The sequence below is a fragment of the Carcharodon carcharias genome, chromosome 6, assembly GCF_017639515.1.
Source record: "Carcharodon carcharias isolate sCarCar2 chromosome 6, sCarCar2.pri, whole genome shotgun sequence".
Classification (NCBI taxonomy): domain Eukaryota; kingdom Metazoa; phylum Chordata; class Chondrichthyes; order Lamniformes; family Lamnidae; genus Carcharodon; species Carcharodon carcharias.
The window spans coordinates 7,213,190-7,226,173 of record NC_054472.1 but is presented as its reverse complement, the minus strand read 5'-3'; the positions used below and the strand labels follow the sequence as shown (position 1 = coordinate 7,226,173).

At 42.5% G+C, this 12,984-nt stretch overlaps 1 protein-coding gene across 8 annotated transcripts in view; it reads right to left on the bottom strand.

Annotated features, from left to right (window-relative positions):
• Positions 1-12,984, bottom strand: part of col14a1a (collagen, type XIV, alpha 1a) — a 220,022-nt gene that overhangs the window by 15,621 nt on the left and 191,417 nt on the right. For all 8 annotated transcript variants that reach the window (XM_041190009.1, XM_041190011.1, XM_041190012.1 and 5 more), the window contains 2 exons: positions 6,555-6,626; positions 1,596-1,631 (listed from right to left, as the gene is read on the bottom strand). In XM_041190009.1, the coding sequence (XP_041045943.1) occupies positions 1,596-1,631; positions 6,555-6,626 (108 nt within the window). The remainder of the gene's footprint in view (positions 1-1,595; positions 1,632-6,554; positions 6,627-12,984) is intronic.

Below are 12,984 nucleotides of genomic sequence, written 5' to 3'. Positions count from 1 at the left end.
ACTCGAAACACAAACAGGCCATCTTACTGAATGGCAGAGCAGGCTCGATGGGCGGAATGGCTTATTTCTGCTCCTATTTCATATGTTCGGTGTCTCCCCGAATGAATCTTCTCCATTTTGGTCGGTCACAAGCCAGGGACTCCCAGGAGTCGGCAGGAATGCTTGACCTCTTCAGGGATGCTTTGAGGACATCCCTAAAGTGTTTCCACTGTCTCCCTGGGAGTTTCCCTGTGACCCTTAATACCCTTACCCAACCAAAATCTATCAATCTCAATTTTGAAAATTTCAAGGGAAACAGCTACAAAAAGCAACTGCAATGAAAAGCAGCCACCTCGTTCAGTCCTTTTATTAAGGCGTCTCAAACGTTTTGAGAAATAAGAATTTCCTTTTTGCAAAGTTATGCTGGAGCAAGGCCCCATTATGAAGGTGCATGTGGGCCCAGAGACAATACTAGATGGTCACAAAGGAGCAGCAGCTGCAAAGTCTTATCAGAAGATGATTTGGCAGTATTTCATTTAAAAGTTAAGCTTCCTTGTAATGTTTAAAGTGGTGATGTGTTATAGTTCACTCAGGTAGTCCTAGTTGCTGTGGCAATATATACTTTTACATGCATGTTGTAGCCTGGAGCTATACATAGTGATGGTAGAGGCTCCAACTTTCTTGCCATCACTTGGCTGACCAGGAATCTCTCCCGCTCTTACCACTTGCCATTGGCGTGTGTTGGAAGGATTTGCAGGTTGATACTTGTTGCGAACACACCTTCAGTGGCCATCAAGTCCTGATGTCAGACTTGAACCCAAAGCTAAGACAAAAAACAGAATTACCTGGAAAAACTCAGCAGGTCTGGCAGCATCAGCGGAGAAGAAAAGTGTTGACGTTTCGAGTCCTCATGACCCTTCAACAGAACTGGAGCCAAACTGAACCCAAAGCTCCTGGCTCAGAGACAGGGGCACTCCCACTGCGCCACAAGCCCTTCACATTTAACATAGAAATCCTCCAATCCTGGCAGCCAGACAGTGCGAGGCAATGTATCAGATCAGAAATAGGTTCACGAGAAAATCATTCATTCGAGCCACAGACATGATGCAAAATAACTTAAAACTTTATAGCTTAAACTGATCTAAGGAATCTTTTACCAAATAAAAATATTAATTTTAAAGGGTGCATGTTTACCAAGATTACGAAGCAATGAACTGTATTGGTAAAACTGAGCTGCTCAGGTTAGTTGGTTTACAGGTTTTTCACACACCAACCATTAAAGTTGCTGTTCACTAAACAACTCAGATAAAATACCCCAAATGACACAGCATAGACTGTAACCTTGGTCATTTTTACCCTCAAAAAAGTTTCTTCAACTTCTAATAATTACCTCTAGCAACACAAATGGTACTAACATTGTAAAACATTTTGTCACATCGATGTTCAAACTTCTGACTGCTGCTTTTGGTGTTAATGAATGTTTACACACTGCTTATTAAATACTGCATCCTACAAATCAACATGTCATGGAGATAAAGCTGTTAGAATTGGTGATTCTGCTAACATTCATCCCTGTTAGAATAATTTATTATTAAAAACCAGCTTTCTGGACTTACCCTCGGACCCCTCTCTCCCTTCTGACCGGCTGGACCCTGTAACAGAATTAACAGATGTTTGTCGATATAGAAATATGCATAGTTCAGAGACAGCTGTGACATAGCGCAAAAACAGGCCATTCAGCCCTACTGGTACATGCTGGTGTTGATGTTTCACGTGAGCTTCTTCCTAACCCTCTTCATTTCACCCTATCAACATAGCCTTCTACTCATTTCTCCGTCCTATTTGTCTAGCTTGCCCGTAAACGTATCAAATGTAAGGCCCTCTCTTTACACTGTCTGCTTGAGCCAACATGAGGATAATCACAGTTACTGAAATGGCTTGTTTCCTTTGCTGCTGCTGATGGTATTTTTTTGACAATGGTCTTCGGTTATTAATAACTCGTTCGCTGCATTGCAGGAACTATGATGACAATCGCCGCAGCTCTGATGGGAAGAAACGTAACTGGCAATGCAATATCTGCAAATAATTCAAACCAGTTGGTCTACACTTCCTTTGGCAGACTCTGTAACCCTTGAAGTACTTTCTGTTTGAAATTCTGTCAGCATTCTGGCACTGTAGCCTATTTCACAGTCTGACCCATCCATGTGGTTTGAACATCGCCACGTTTATATTTGGAGAGTAGCAGCGACTCTTTGGTTTGCACCACAGGTTATCCTGGGCAGATTGTGAACTAAAACCCTAGAAAATCAATGTCCTAGTTCACAGATGCCAAACATGAATGAACAACAAAGTGACAATGCAATATTGCCAGATCAGTGAGGGGAGAATTAACCATTTTGTCTTCCAGGAAAAATAGTGGTGGGTGTGTTACAGATCACTCAGGGAGTCCAAGTTGCTGTGACAACATGAACTTTTACATGCATGTTGTAGCCTGGGGCTGCGGATAGCAATAGTAGAGCCTCCAACATTCTTTCCATCACATCGCTGACCAGGAATCTCTCCCACTCTTACTACCTTCCATTGCTGTGCGTTGGAAGGATTTGTAAATTGATATCCAACCTGTTTGGCCGTATTATGAACATATCTTCCTTGGCCATCAAGTCTTGGAGTGGGTCGTGAACCCAGGGCATCTGCTCAGAAGCAGGGACATTACTCCGTGTTCATTGCTCCAGAATACCTCCTCTCCCAGGAAAATTAGGAGCACATCATTACAGGATTCACAACTGTCCCTTCCACCACGAAGTTCTGAGTGAGGTTACTGAGCCCAAATTTTCTGATGGCTTGTTATCTGTGATCTTTTGTGTTACTCGATGCATTAATGTAGTGGGTATTCTTTAAAATGGAAACTGCAACTCATTGCTATTCATTGTTAGAAGGAGAAGCATGAAATACAGTGAATGAATGGCACACAGTAAATTACTGAGCTTCCTGAAACAGAATTCCAATGGATTCCGATCAATAAATCTCTGCACTGCTCAAACAATGGTCTTAACTGTTTAAAATTCCCATCAAAAACCAGGTTTGTGTGGATTTTCCTAACTTGTCCCAGCAAGGGCCAACAACTAAAAGAAAGGCAACCTTACCGAGCATGTCTCTGCTTGCTGAGAAACCTTTCACTGATTCTCCTCGCAAGAAACTTACAACTTTGTAAAGTCCCTGCCTTTGTGAAAAGGAAAAAGGCATTTCAGTGTTTGACTTGAATGGGTGACATCTATGAATGGTCTGAAAAGTTTGCTCTATACAAGAGTCCAATTAACAGAGAGGTGCAATAAATTTGCAATGAGTTGTCAGGGGCGATTGAGAACCCTGGAAACGCCAGAAATGTCAAGTATTTTGTTAAGTGTAATTAACTGGGGAACTGTTTATTCGCTTAGTTTTTGTTGTGGCCTCACTGCACACAATTTGGAGCCCTATGAATAGGGTACGAAACATACCAATAGCTTGTTCATTGTCCAGTATTGCTACTGGAAAAGTTCATACCAGCATGTCTGGTGTGGTTAGCCATTCGACTGCCTCCTGAGATGCTTAATGGAGAAATGAGGTGCCTCCTGCAGCAGATCCCAGTGGGCAGGAGGATGCGGTATGTTCCATAGTCCAGGACTCATGGCCACAATCGCACTTCACGTTGTCCCTTGTCTTCCACTTGTGGAGCTGGTGGCTGTATCGTCCATGGCCTGCGTGGATTCGATTGACCGCTGTTCACTGTCTTCGAGGCAGATTGAAGCCAAGACCCTCTGCTCTTGGGTCAGTGATGAAATGTTGGTCTTTTTAGCTGCATGTGTTCCAACGATCCCGTCCATCTGCCTGCTGGATTCAATCAGCTGTGTGGATATTAGCTACTGGTCGGAATTTTATGGCCTCTCCCACCAGCGGGGTTTCCGATTCCACTGAAGTCAAAGGACATTTGAACAGCTCATTGCATGTTACAGCTCCAGCCCCGCTGTGACAGGGCCATAAAATTCCACCCACTGTTTCCAGAAAGGTCGGTGTGATTTTAAATGCTTTCTTGCTGGGATTTTCAAGTCTGTGAACGGGAAGATCATTGTCACTCACCGGACTGGGGGCGGGGCCCGCTCGCTGACGCGGGGAACCCCTGACATCACCCCGCCCCATTTAAATTTTCAGGAAGGTGGGGGCGCAGCAAAATCAGCTGTCCGCCCGCCGACTTGTCAATGGCCAACTGAGGCTATTGACAGGATCATTGAAACAATGAAAGGACCTGCCCGTCCAATCTTAAGGCTAGCGGGCAGGTCAGGAGCCCCGGCGGCAACTAGAGAAAACATGAAACCTCATCCACCAGCGGGATGAAGTTTCATGTAGGGTTTAAAAAACTTTAGTGAAATTTATTAACATGTCCCATCTCATGTGACATTATCACATGAGGGGAACATGTGAAGGATTTTTATTCTCTATTTTTAATGTGTATACAGCTGTCAACGATCTCCCTGAGGCTGCACTTAGCCGCAGGGAGATGTGTGCATGTGTGAATGAGCGCACTCTAGCTTTTGGGGGATCCCCGCCTGCACAGGGAGCACATAGCGCTTCCCACCGGGCATCATGTTGGGCGGGCCTTAATTGGCCCGCCCACTTAAAATGGCAGCGGGGACCGCTTCTCCGGTGGGGATTGGCTCCCCACCTGCCTGCTGGAGATTGGGACAGGCCCACCTGGTAGGCAGAAAATTCTGCCCCTGATTCTTGACATCTGACAGACCACAAAGGGGATGCGGTGAATGGCAGGCAGGATAAAGTGGGGCAGCAGCAGAAGCCACTCAGTTGGAATGGTCTTAAGCGCCCCTGACACTGTCCGCAGGGCAGTGTTTAGCTATATGTCCATGGCCTTTGTGCAGTGACTGCAGGGCCACGAGGATTCAACAGCAGAGCAGGCTTGGGCCAGTGTTGCAGTGCAACGTGTCTTGACTCTGCTTCTCCATCATGTTCCAGTGGGTTTCTGGACCCTCACCCTGGTTTTGGCTTTGTCTCCAGTGAACTGGTGCATCAACACTCTGTGAACAGAACAACTTGGACTAGGATCTCCATCCCAAGTACACCATTAATAACAGGAGCTTAGTGGAAACCAGGAAACTCTGCAGAGGGTAGGAAGTAACAAGGGAAAGTAGACATGCAGCCTCTGGTCTGAAACAGCAATAGACCATGGCAACAGATTGTCCCAAACAATGGACAAAGAGAAAATCATTTTGCAACAGACAGAAAACAAGAGCAATAACCCCCATTTGCTGGTTCCAGTTCTGTTTCCCTAAATTCAAGATGACATTAACTTTAGCTAGGAAATTTTCACAGAGAGGAGGGTTTCTTCCATCAAAGCTCTAGTGGGAGCAACTCCAGGGTTATTCCTACGGTGCAGCCATTCAGCTTATTAATTACGCAAATTTCTGGACCAGCGGTTGTCAGCCTTCCAGGGTTGTCCTGGAGTCTCCAGACGCTGAAGATGAATCTCGGGGACGTTGCCACAAGCCAATACAATGAGAGATATCAGAGCAGCAAAAAAAAAACCTTTTTTTTCCATTCATTTTCTTTGAATGCTTTCCTGTATTATTTATAAAAATGTTGGTGATAGGTGAGAAAGGGCTGCTTGATTGAGAGTCAAGAGTTATCCCATTGGTTGACAAAGAGGTTGATCGCTTTCCCGATTGGCCGTGGGTTGGGGGCGCTCTGTGAGGATGGATGAGCTGGGTGACAAATGGTAGCAGTGTGGAGGCGGGGCAGTTGGCAGGAGGAGATCATGTGATTAACCCTTCAGGAATATGACCAGAGTTGGCGACCATACCCAACATTGCTTTCAGCCAGGTCAGACCTGGCCCTAGTTATGGTCTCCACTAGACAAAGAGCTGCTTTTTTTTTCATGTCCTCAGAAAGTTAAATACATCTAAATGTGGATAAATTGTCAAAAAAAATCAATTATAAGTATCTTCTTGTACTGTATTAAATGGTTGGTGTCGACACAGCAGGTCTTCCACTGCAAAGAGCTGTCCACAACCGAGTGTTGCAGACTGATCCCAAGGCCCACCACTATGTGCTGATGGATGCACTAAATCTTCCGACATACTGAGGGGCTGGTTACCATGGTAAACCCCTCAGGCTCTATGTTTGACATGAAATGAATATTGTAAATATAACCTGTTATTTCGAGTGCAGTGAGTGCACCTCAGAGTGCCATGTGTCATACTGAAAGAAACTGGTTTGGGTTGTACTTTATATGTAATGTTGACTTCGAGCTGTTATGCAATATACATGAATACATTTTATAAATAAAGTGTATTTTGGAAATAAAAATCAATCCTGAGTCAAACAGAATATCTGTGGCTCTATTGCTACAATCAAAAGACTAAAATACCTGATCATTACAAAAGTTTAACATAGGCAATATTCAAAGACTGGCCCAAGATTAGGGGCATATGGTCACCAATGAAATAAGAAGTGAAATCACTATCAGGTTTTTTGCAACTAACCAATTCTTTGTCTCTTCGCAAAGGGTAATCTGTTAATGTTTGACTTACAGGAGGTCCAATGTCACCCTGGGGACCTGTGCTCCCTGTCACACCAGGAGAGCCTGGGACACCTGGAGTTCCCTGTGAAGTCATGGAATGACAAGTTAAATTCCCAGCACAGATGCACAAAGCCGATTAAATAACTCAATACGGACATGTTCAGTGAATACAGAGACCCCTGCACCAACGCTGGGCAACTCGAAAGGAAATGAGTATTTAACCTTAAGAAAATAATAAGAGCACGGGGAATGAGGGTTTACATAGCGAACTGCATCAACAACTTCACTTGGACTTAATTATTATTTTTTGTTTAGAATTAATGCCGCTCATTACTTACAAAGCTGAAATGTTTTACCACATGAAAATGTGTGTATATTCAAAAGAACAATACTTACACATCAGAGGTGTTCTGCTCTAAAGTATAAATTAATCTTTGTTTTTAAGTTGGAAACGTATATGATGAAAATAATTCCTAGTATGCAAATGATGGTGGCCAGGCATAAGATTTGTTCGTGGAAAAAATTGTATTTTGTACAGGATACTTATAAGATCCTGAGGGGCCTTGACAGTATGGATGTGGAGAGGAGGTTTCCTCTTCTGAGAGAATCTAGAACTAGGGGTCACTGTTTAAAAATAAGGGGTCGCCCATTTAAAACAGAGATGAGGCGAAATCTTTTCACTCAGTAAGTCTTTGGAACTCTCTTCCTGAAAAGGCGGTGGAAACAGAGCCTTTGGATAGATTCTTGGTAAGGTTACTATCCAATCAGCCATGATCTTATTAAATGGAGGAGCAGGCTCAAGAGGCTGAATGGCCTCCTCCTGCTTCTTGTTCGTATGTTTGTAAGATACTCTAGGATTTTGATAATCTAATAATTTTATCTCGTAGTTGCAGTATGTTGGTGGCCATGAAGTGTGTATTATGATTAGATGAATAGTGCGGAATACACTTATTCAAAACCAACACATACTTTAATAAGTGGGAATTTAACTGATGATTGTCAACAGTTCCTCCTCTGCAGACAGAAAGAACATGTATATACACGTTGTGCCTGTTTCAGCTAAACAAAATAAGTGACAGCCAATCGCTGACTCATTCCTCAGGGCAATGCCTTGACCAGTCAGGGTCAAGCTGCCTGGTTTAAATTTCAAACAATGCTTGGAAGTTAACTGTCAGTCACCGCCAACTGGTGCATTCTCCATGGCACTGTCTCTTCCAATCAGAGTCCCAATCAGCACTCTCTTCTCATACAGGATGAATTGTTGTTTTCGCCTTATATTGTTATTCTTGCGAAGTGTCCTAATGAGTGCAAGACGAAAAGCTTCAACATGTCTTTTTTCTCAGCAGTTCCAAAAGGGGTAACAGGATAAATATTTTGGATAAGGGTAGTGGTGATGGAATTTGTGGATGCTCTCCTCAAACAATAATTATACCTCACGCTTACTGGTGCTTTTAAAGCTCCAATATATTTTATCGTGATGACAGAATGCTGACTAAAAGAGACAGTTGTCAAGGAAAAGAGAGACAAATATTTAATATTTATCACAGAGGATTTTCAGCAGTTGACTGGCTCATTCTTTAGTGAGGCAGCGTTGATGGGAGGGTGATTATAAGTGAAAACAGACAAGATGGCTTTCAATCGCAAAGCAAGAAATCACTGATCTGCAGTGAATCAAATATCAACAGATAACAAGATACATCACAGTGAAACATGAACCATTAAACAGCTACAATGAGAAATGATCTATCAAACATGCTTATATCAAATAAACAAATGAACACATGCAAAGCAGATTACTAAACATGGAGGATCTCATTCAAGTGCTCCGGCACAATTTCCAAGCAACCAATGCAGCTTTAAGACTTAATTTGTTAAAATGTCAACATTCTGGATCTTTACAAAGCCTGGAGGAAACAGATTAAAAACAGCACCTATAAAATTATTTGTATTTTGCTTCTAGGATAAAATTGCTAAATTTCCTAAAACATTAGCAATCATAGAATGGCCACGTGTGGGGCCATTTGGCCCATTGTGTCTCTGCCTGCTCTCTGCCAGGGCAACTCGGCTAGGAGCACGACTGAATCTGCCTCCACCACACTCTCAGGCAGATTCCTAACCACTCACTGTGTAAAAAGGGCTTTCCTCATTTTGCCTCTAGATCTTTTGCCAATCACTTTAAGTTGGTGTCCTCAGGTTCTTAATCCTGCCATCAATGGGAATAGTTTCTCTCTATCTGTTTAGTCTGTCCAAACCCCTCCTCATTTTGAACACCTCTATCAAATCTCCTCTCGACCTTCTTCTTTTCCAAGGAGAACTGCCCCAAGTCCCCCATCCCTGGAACCAGTCTTGTAATTTTTTTCTGCACCGTCTCTAATGCTTTCATATCCCTAACTTAAAAGTTATGAATAAAGGAATTAATATATCGAAGCTTCTGTTTCCAATTAAATGCAAGAAAGAATTGTCTTTATACAGTTTGCAGTATTCAAAATCTGTGTTTTATTAAACTTAACTTAACCCAGAAGCCAGACAGACTTCTTTTTCAGTATTAAATAAAAACAGAAAATGCTGGAAAAACTCAGCAGGTCTGGCAGCATCTGTGGAGAGAGAAACAGAGTTAACATTTTGAGTCCATATGACTCTTCTTCAGATCTCCTCAGTCATCGCCAGTTATTACAAACATATGAACAAGGAGCAGGAGGAGGCCATTCAACCCCCTGAGCCTGCTCTGTAATTTAGTAAGATCATGGCTGATCTGATCGTAAACTCAAATCTGCATCCCGCCTACTCCCGATAACCTATCGCCCCCTTGCTTACCAAGAATCTATCCAACTCTGCCTTAAAAATATTCAAAGGTTCTGCTTCCACCGCCTTTTCAGGAAGAGAGATCCAAAGACTCACCACCCTCTGAGAGAAAGAATTTTACCTCATCTCTGTTTTAAATAGGCCACCCCTTAAAGCTAACCTACAAGCAGAGGTGATCAATGATTTTAAGAGGAAATTGAATGGGCACTTGAGGGAGATAGACTTGCAGGGCCACAGGAATACAGCAGGGGAGTAGGACTGACTGGATTGCTGTACAGAGAGCCAGCACAGACTCGATGGGCCAAATGACCTCCTTCTGTGCCCAAAAGACTGTATTACTGTATGAAACTTTTTAGTGCACAAAAATTCCAAGTACACCGCCTCACATTGCCTGCAAGGGTGGTGGAAACAGATTCAACAGTAACTTTCAAGAAGGATTTGGATAAATATTTGAAGGGGAGAAATTTGCTGGATTATGGGGAAAGAACAAGGGAGTGAGGACTAATTGGATATCTCTTTCAAAGAGTCAGAGTTTAAATAAACACAAAAAACAGACTAAACAATGTAAAGGAAAAGAAAAAAAGTAAAATCAAAACCAACTGTAAAGACACCAGGGAATGAAAATTTTTGTAAATATATACAAAATAAAACAGCCACAATGTACAGTTTTGACTGTTCACTATTTTCAAGAGATTATCTTGTCAAAACTAGACAAGTTCAATCAGAGATCCTCCATGTCCTGTCATTACACACACACATTATAAGGCAAGAGAATGAACTCAGCTTGCTCACATACTTACACTTAGCCAACTTGAGCAGGGTGCCAGGCTGAACAAGCATTTTAAACCATTTCTTATATCATTACTTATTTTGACTGATGCTTCCCTATTACAGTCATGTGCAGCATTGGCAGCTTTGCTTTGGGAAACGCATTTACTTCTGCTCCATATTTAACCTGTGTCTGGTATCTAATGTTTGTCAGGACTCTGACAGTGAAACTTAAACTGCGACACAGCTATTAATCGCAGAATTTCACAGCTGCACTCTAAAGGGCAATTTCCCAAATGCAAGAGGTTGGGACTTTGTGAATTGCATGAGGCACAGCATTGTTACGTTTCTTTTATGTAGCAAGTGACAGACAAAAGTGGCATGAGAACGTTAAGACTCTTCTGAGCGGGGACCATTGTGATTATGGGCAATATGGTCCAATATGTGTACCATCTACAAGATGCACTGCAGAAACTCACCAAGCACTTTCCAAACCCATGACCACTACCATCTAGAAGGACAAGGGCAGCAGACACATGGGGAACACCAGCGCCTGGAAGTTCCCCTCCAAGCCACTCACCATCCTGACTTGGATATATATCACCGTTCTTTCACTGTTGCAGGGTCAAAATCCTGGAACTCCCTCCCTAACAGCACTGTGGGTGTACCTACACCACATGGACTGCAGCGGTTCAAGAAGGCAGCTCACCACCACCTTCTCAAGGGGCAATTAGGGATGGGCAATAAATGCTGACTCAGCCAGCGAAGCCCACATCCCATGAATGAATTTTTAAAAAGCTGCCCGCAAGTCATCATAACCCCCAATCTTCATTTCTTTGGCTAGTGCCTGGCAGAGGCAGGCTCCAGGTGTGTAAAGCACTGAGGGATTCTCTGTATTTAGCTCTCAGTGGCTTATGTAAAACTATATATGGTTAGGAAACGTGTGATGAAATGGAGTCACTGGAAAAAGCAGTGAGGTAGCTCAATGATGGTAAATGTTGGCAAATAACTTTAAACATCCAAAGTCTCTGCATTAAAACAGGGACAGGGATTCTAGTTACCATAACTGGAGTTACATACTACTTTCTAACATGCCACTTTAAGACATATTAGCTAACTTTTAATAATAACTTTCATTCATCTCACACCTTTGATCATCTGATCCATAAAATGTTACAATAAAATGGTTCAATTGAACTTTTCACTATAATTTCTAAATAATTTTCTTCACTTGTTCCGCCAAGTTTTTGGTCAACAGTTCAATAATTTTCTAATTGGTGAACAGTGTCTGATTTTTAACCAATAGGGAAGTTTTCAGCCAATCATGTTAATCAGGCCAACTCTGCTCTGTTACACACAGGGCTGCTACTTTTAGATTGACACTGGTGAATAGGGACTATAAATCCAGTTTTTTTACAAGTTAAAAGTGAAAGTGGGACTCTAAGATCCCTCATAGAAGGTGCGATAGAGTTCAACACTGATAAATATTTGAAAAAGAATTATTTAAAAAGTTACTAGAGAAAGAGGAAAATTTCCAACTTCAGATTGTAAACCCCTGAATACTGAAGGAGGGGACACTGGAGATATTAATTCCAATTTTCTAAAGACCTTTGGCATGGTAAAGGCAAAAGTGATAAGTCAAATGAAGGGTATTGGCTGCACTTGGACTAGTGTGTGTAATTTTCTAAGGAAGGACATACTTGCCCTAGAGGGAATGCAAGGAAGATTCACTAGGCTGGTTCCTGGGATGAGGGGATTATCTTATGAAGAAAGATTGAGTAGACTAGGCCTATATTTCCTGGAGTTTGGAAATATAAGAGGAAATCTCATTGAAACATATAAAATTCTAAGGGACTTGACAAGGTAGTTTTGTAATATGCTTTTAAGGGATGGCAGCAAGTGTGTCATGTGATCCAGCCTCGGTTTCATTTTGGCCTGGGGCGGACCACAAGCATGCAGCCACGGATCTCTGATGTGAACAGTTATACATGGACAGAGAGCTTGAGGACATGTGCCTAGAGTTAATAAATGAACCCACAACGTGTTTACCCCCAACCTCTTATGACCAATTAGTGCTTTTATATCATTATGGCACTCACAGCAGCGTAACAGTGGTTCCATCTAAACAACATGGTGCTTAGCCTATCAGTATGACATGGTGAACAGTCTTAGATCATGCTACATAGCGCCAGGCTGGTTCCTGGAATGAGAGGGTTGGGTTATGAGGAGAGACCGCGCAGCCTAGACCCATATTTTCTGGGGTTTAGAAGAATAAGAGGAAATCTAACTGAACCATAAAACTCTAAGGGACTTGACAAGCTAACGGTGCAATATGCCAACCGGTAGATGCTAAGAAAATGTTTCCCCTGGCTGGGAAATCTAGAACGTGGGGTCACAGTCTTGGGATAAGGAGTCAGCCATTTAGGAGTGAGATGAGGAGAAATTTCTTCACTCAAAAAGTTGTGCATCTTTGGAATACTCCATCCCAGAGGGTTGTGGATTCTCAGACATTCAGTATATTCAAGATAGAGGTTGATTTTTGGGTACTAAGGAAGCTAACTGATATGGGGAGGGTGCAGGGAGGTGGAGCTGAGGTAGATCTTACTTAATGGCAGAGCAAGCACAAGTGGCCAAATGGTAGACTCCTGCTCCAACCTCTCACATAGAGTGCCAGCAACGGTTCTGTATAATACCAGAGAAACTGCACCATCGCAAATTTGGTTGTGTTGTTCATTTGTGGAATTCTCTACTTCATCACAGTAACCTGATATTTTCACAGAAATTGTCCAGACCCTCTAACGGGTTAAGTTCAAAGGCCTTTGGTCCCAATTAATGTAGCTGCAAATGCACAAGCTGTAATTTGTAGCATT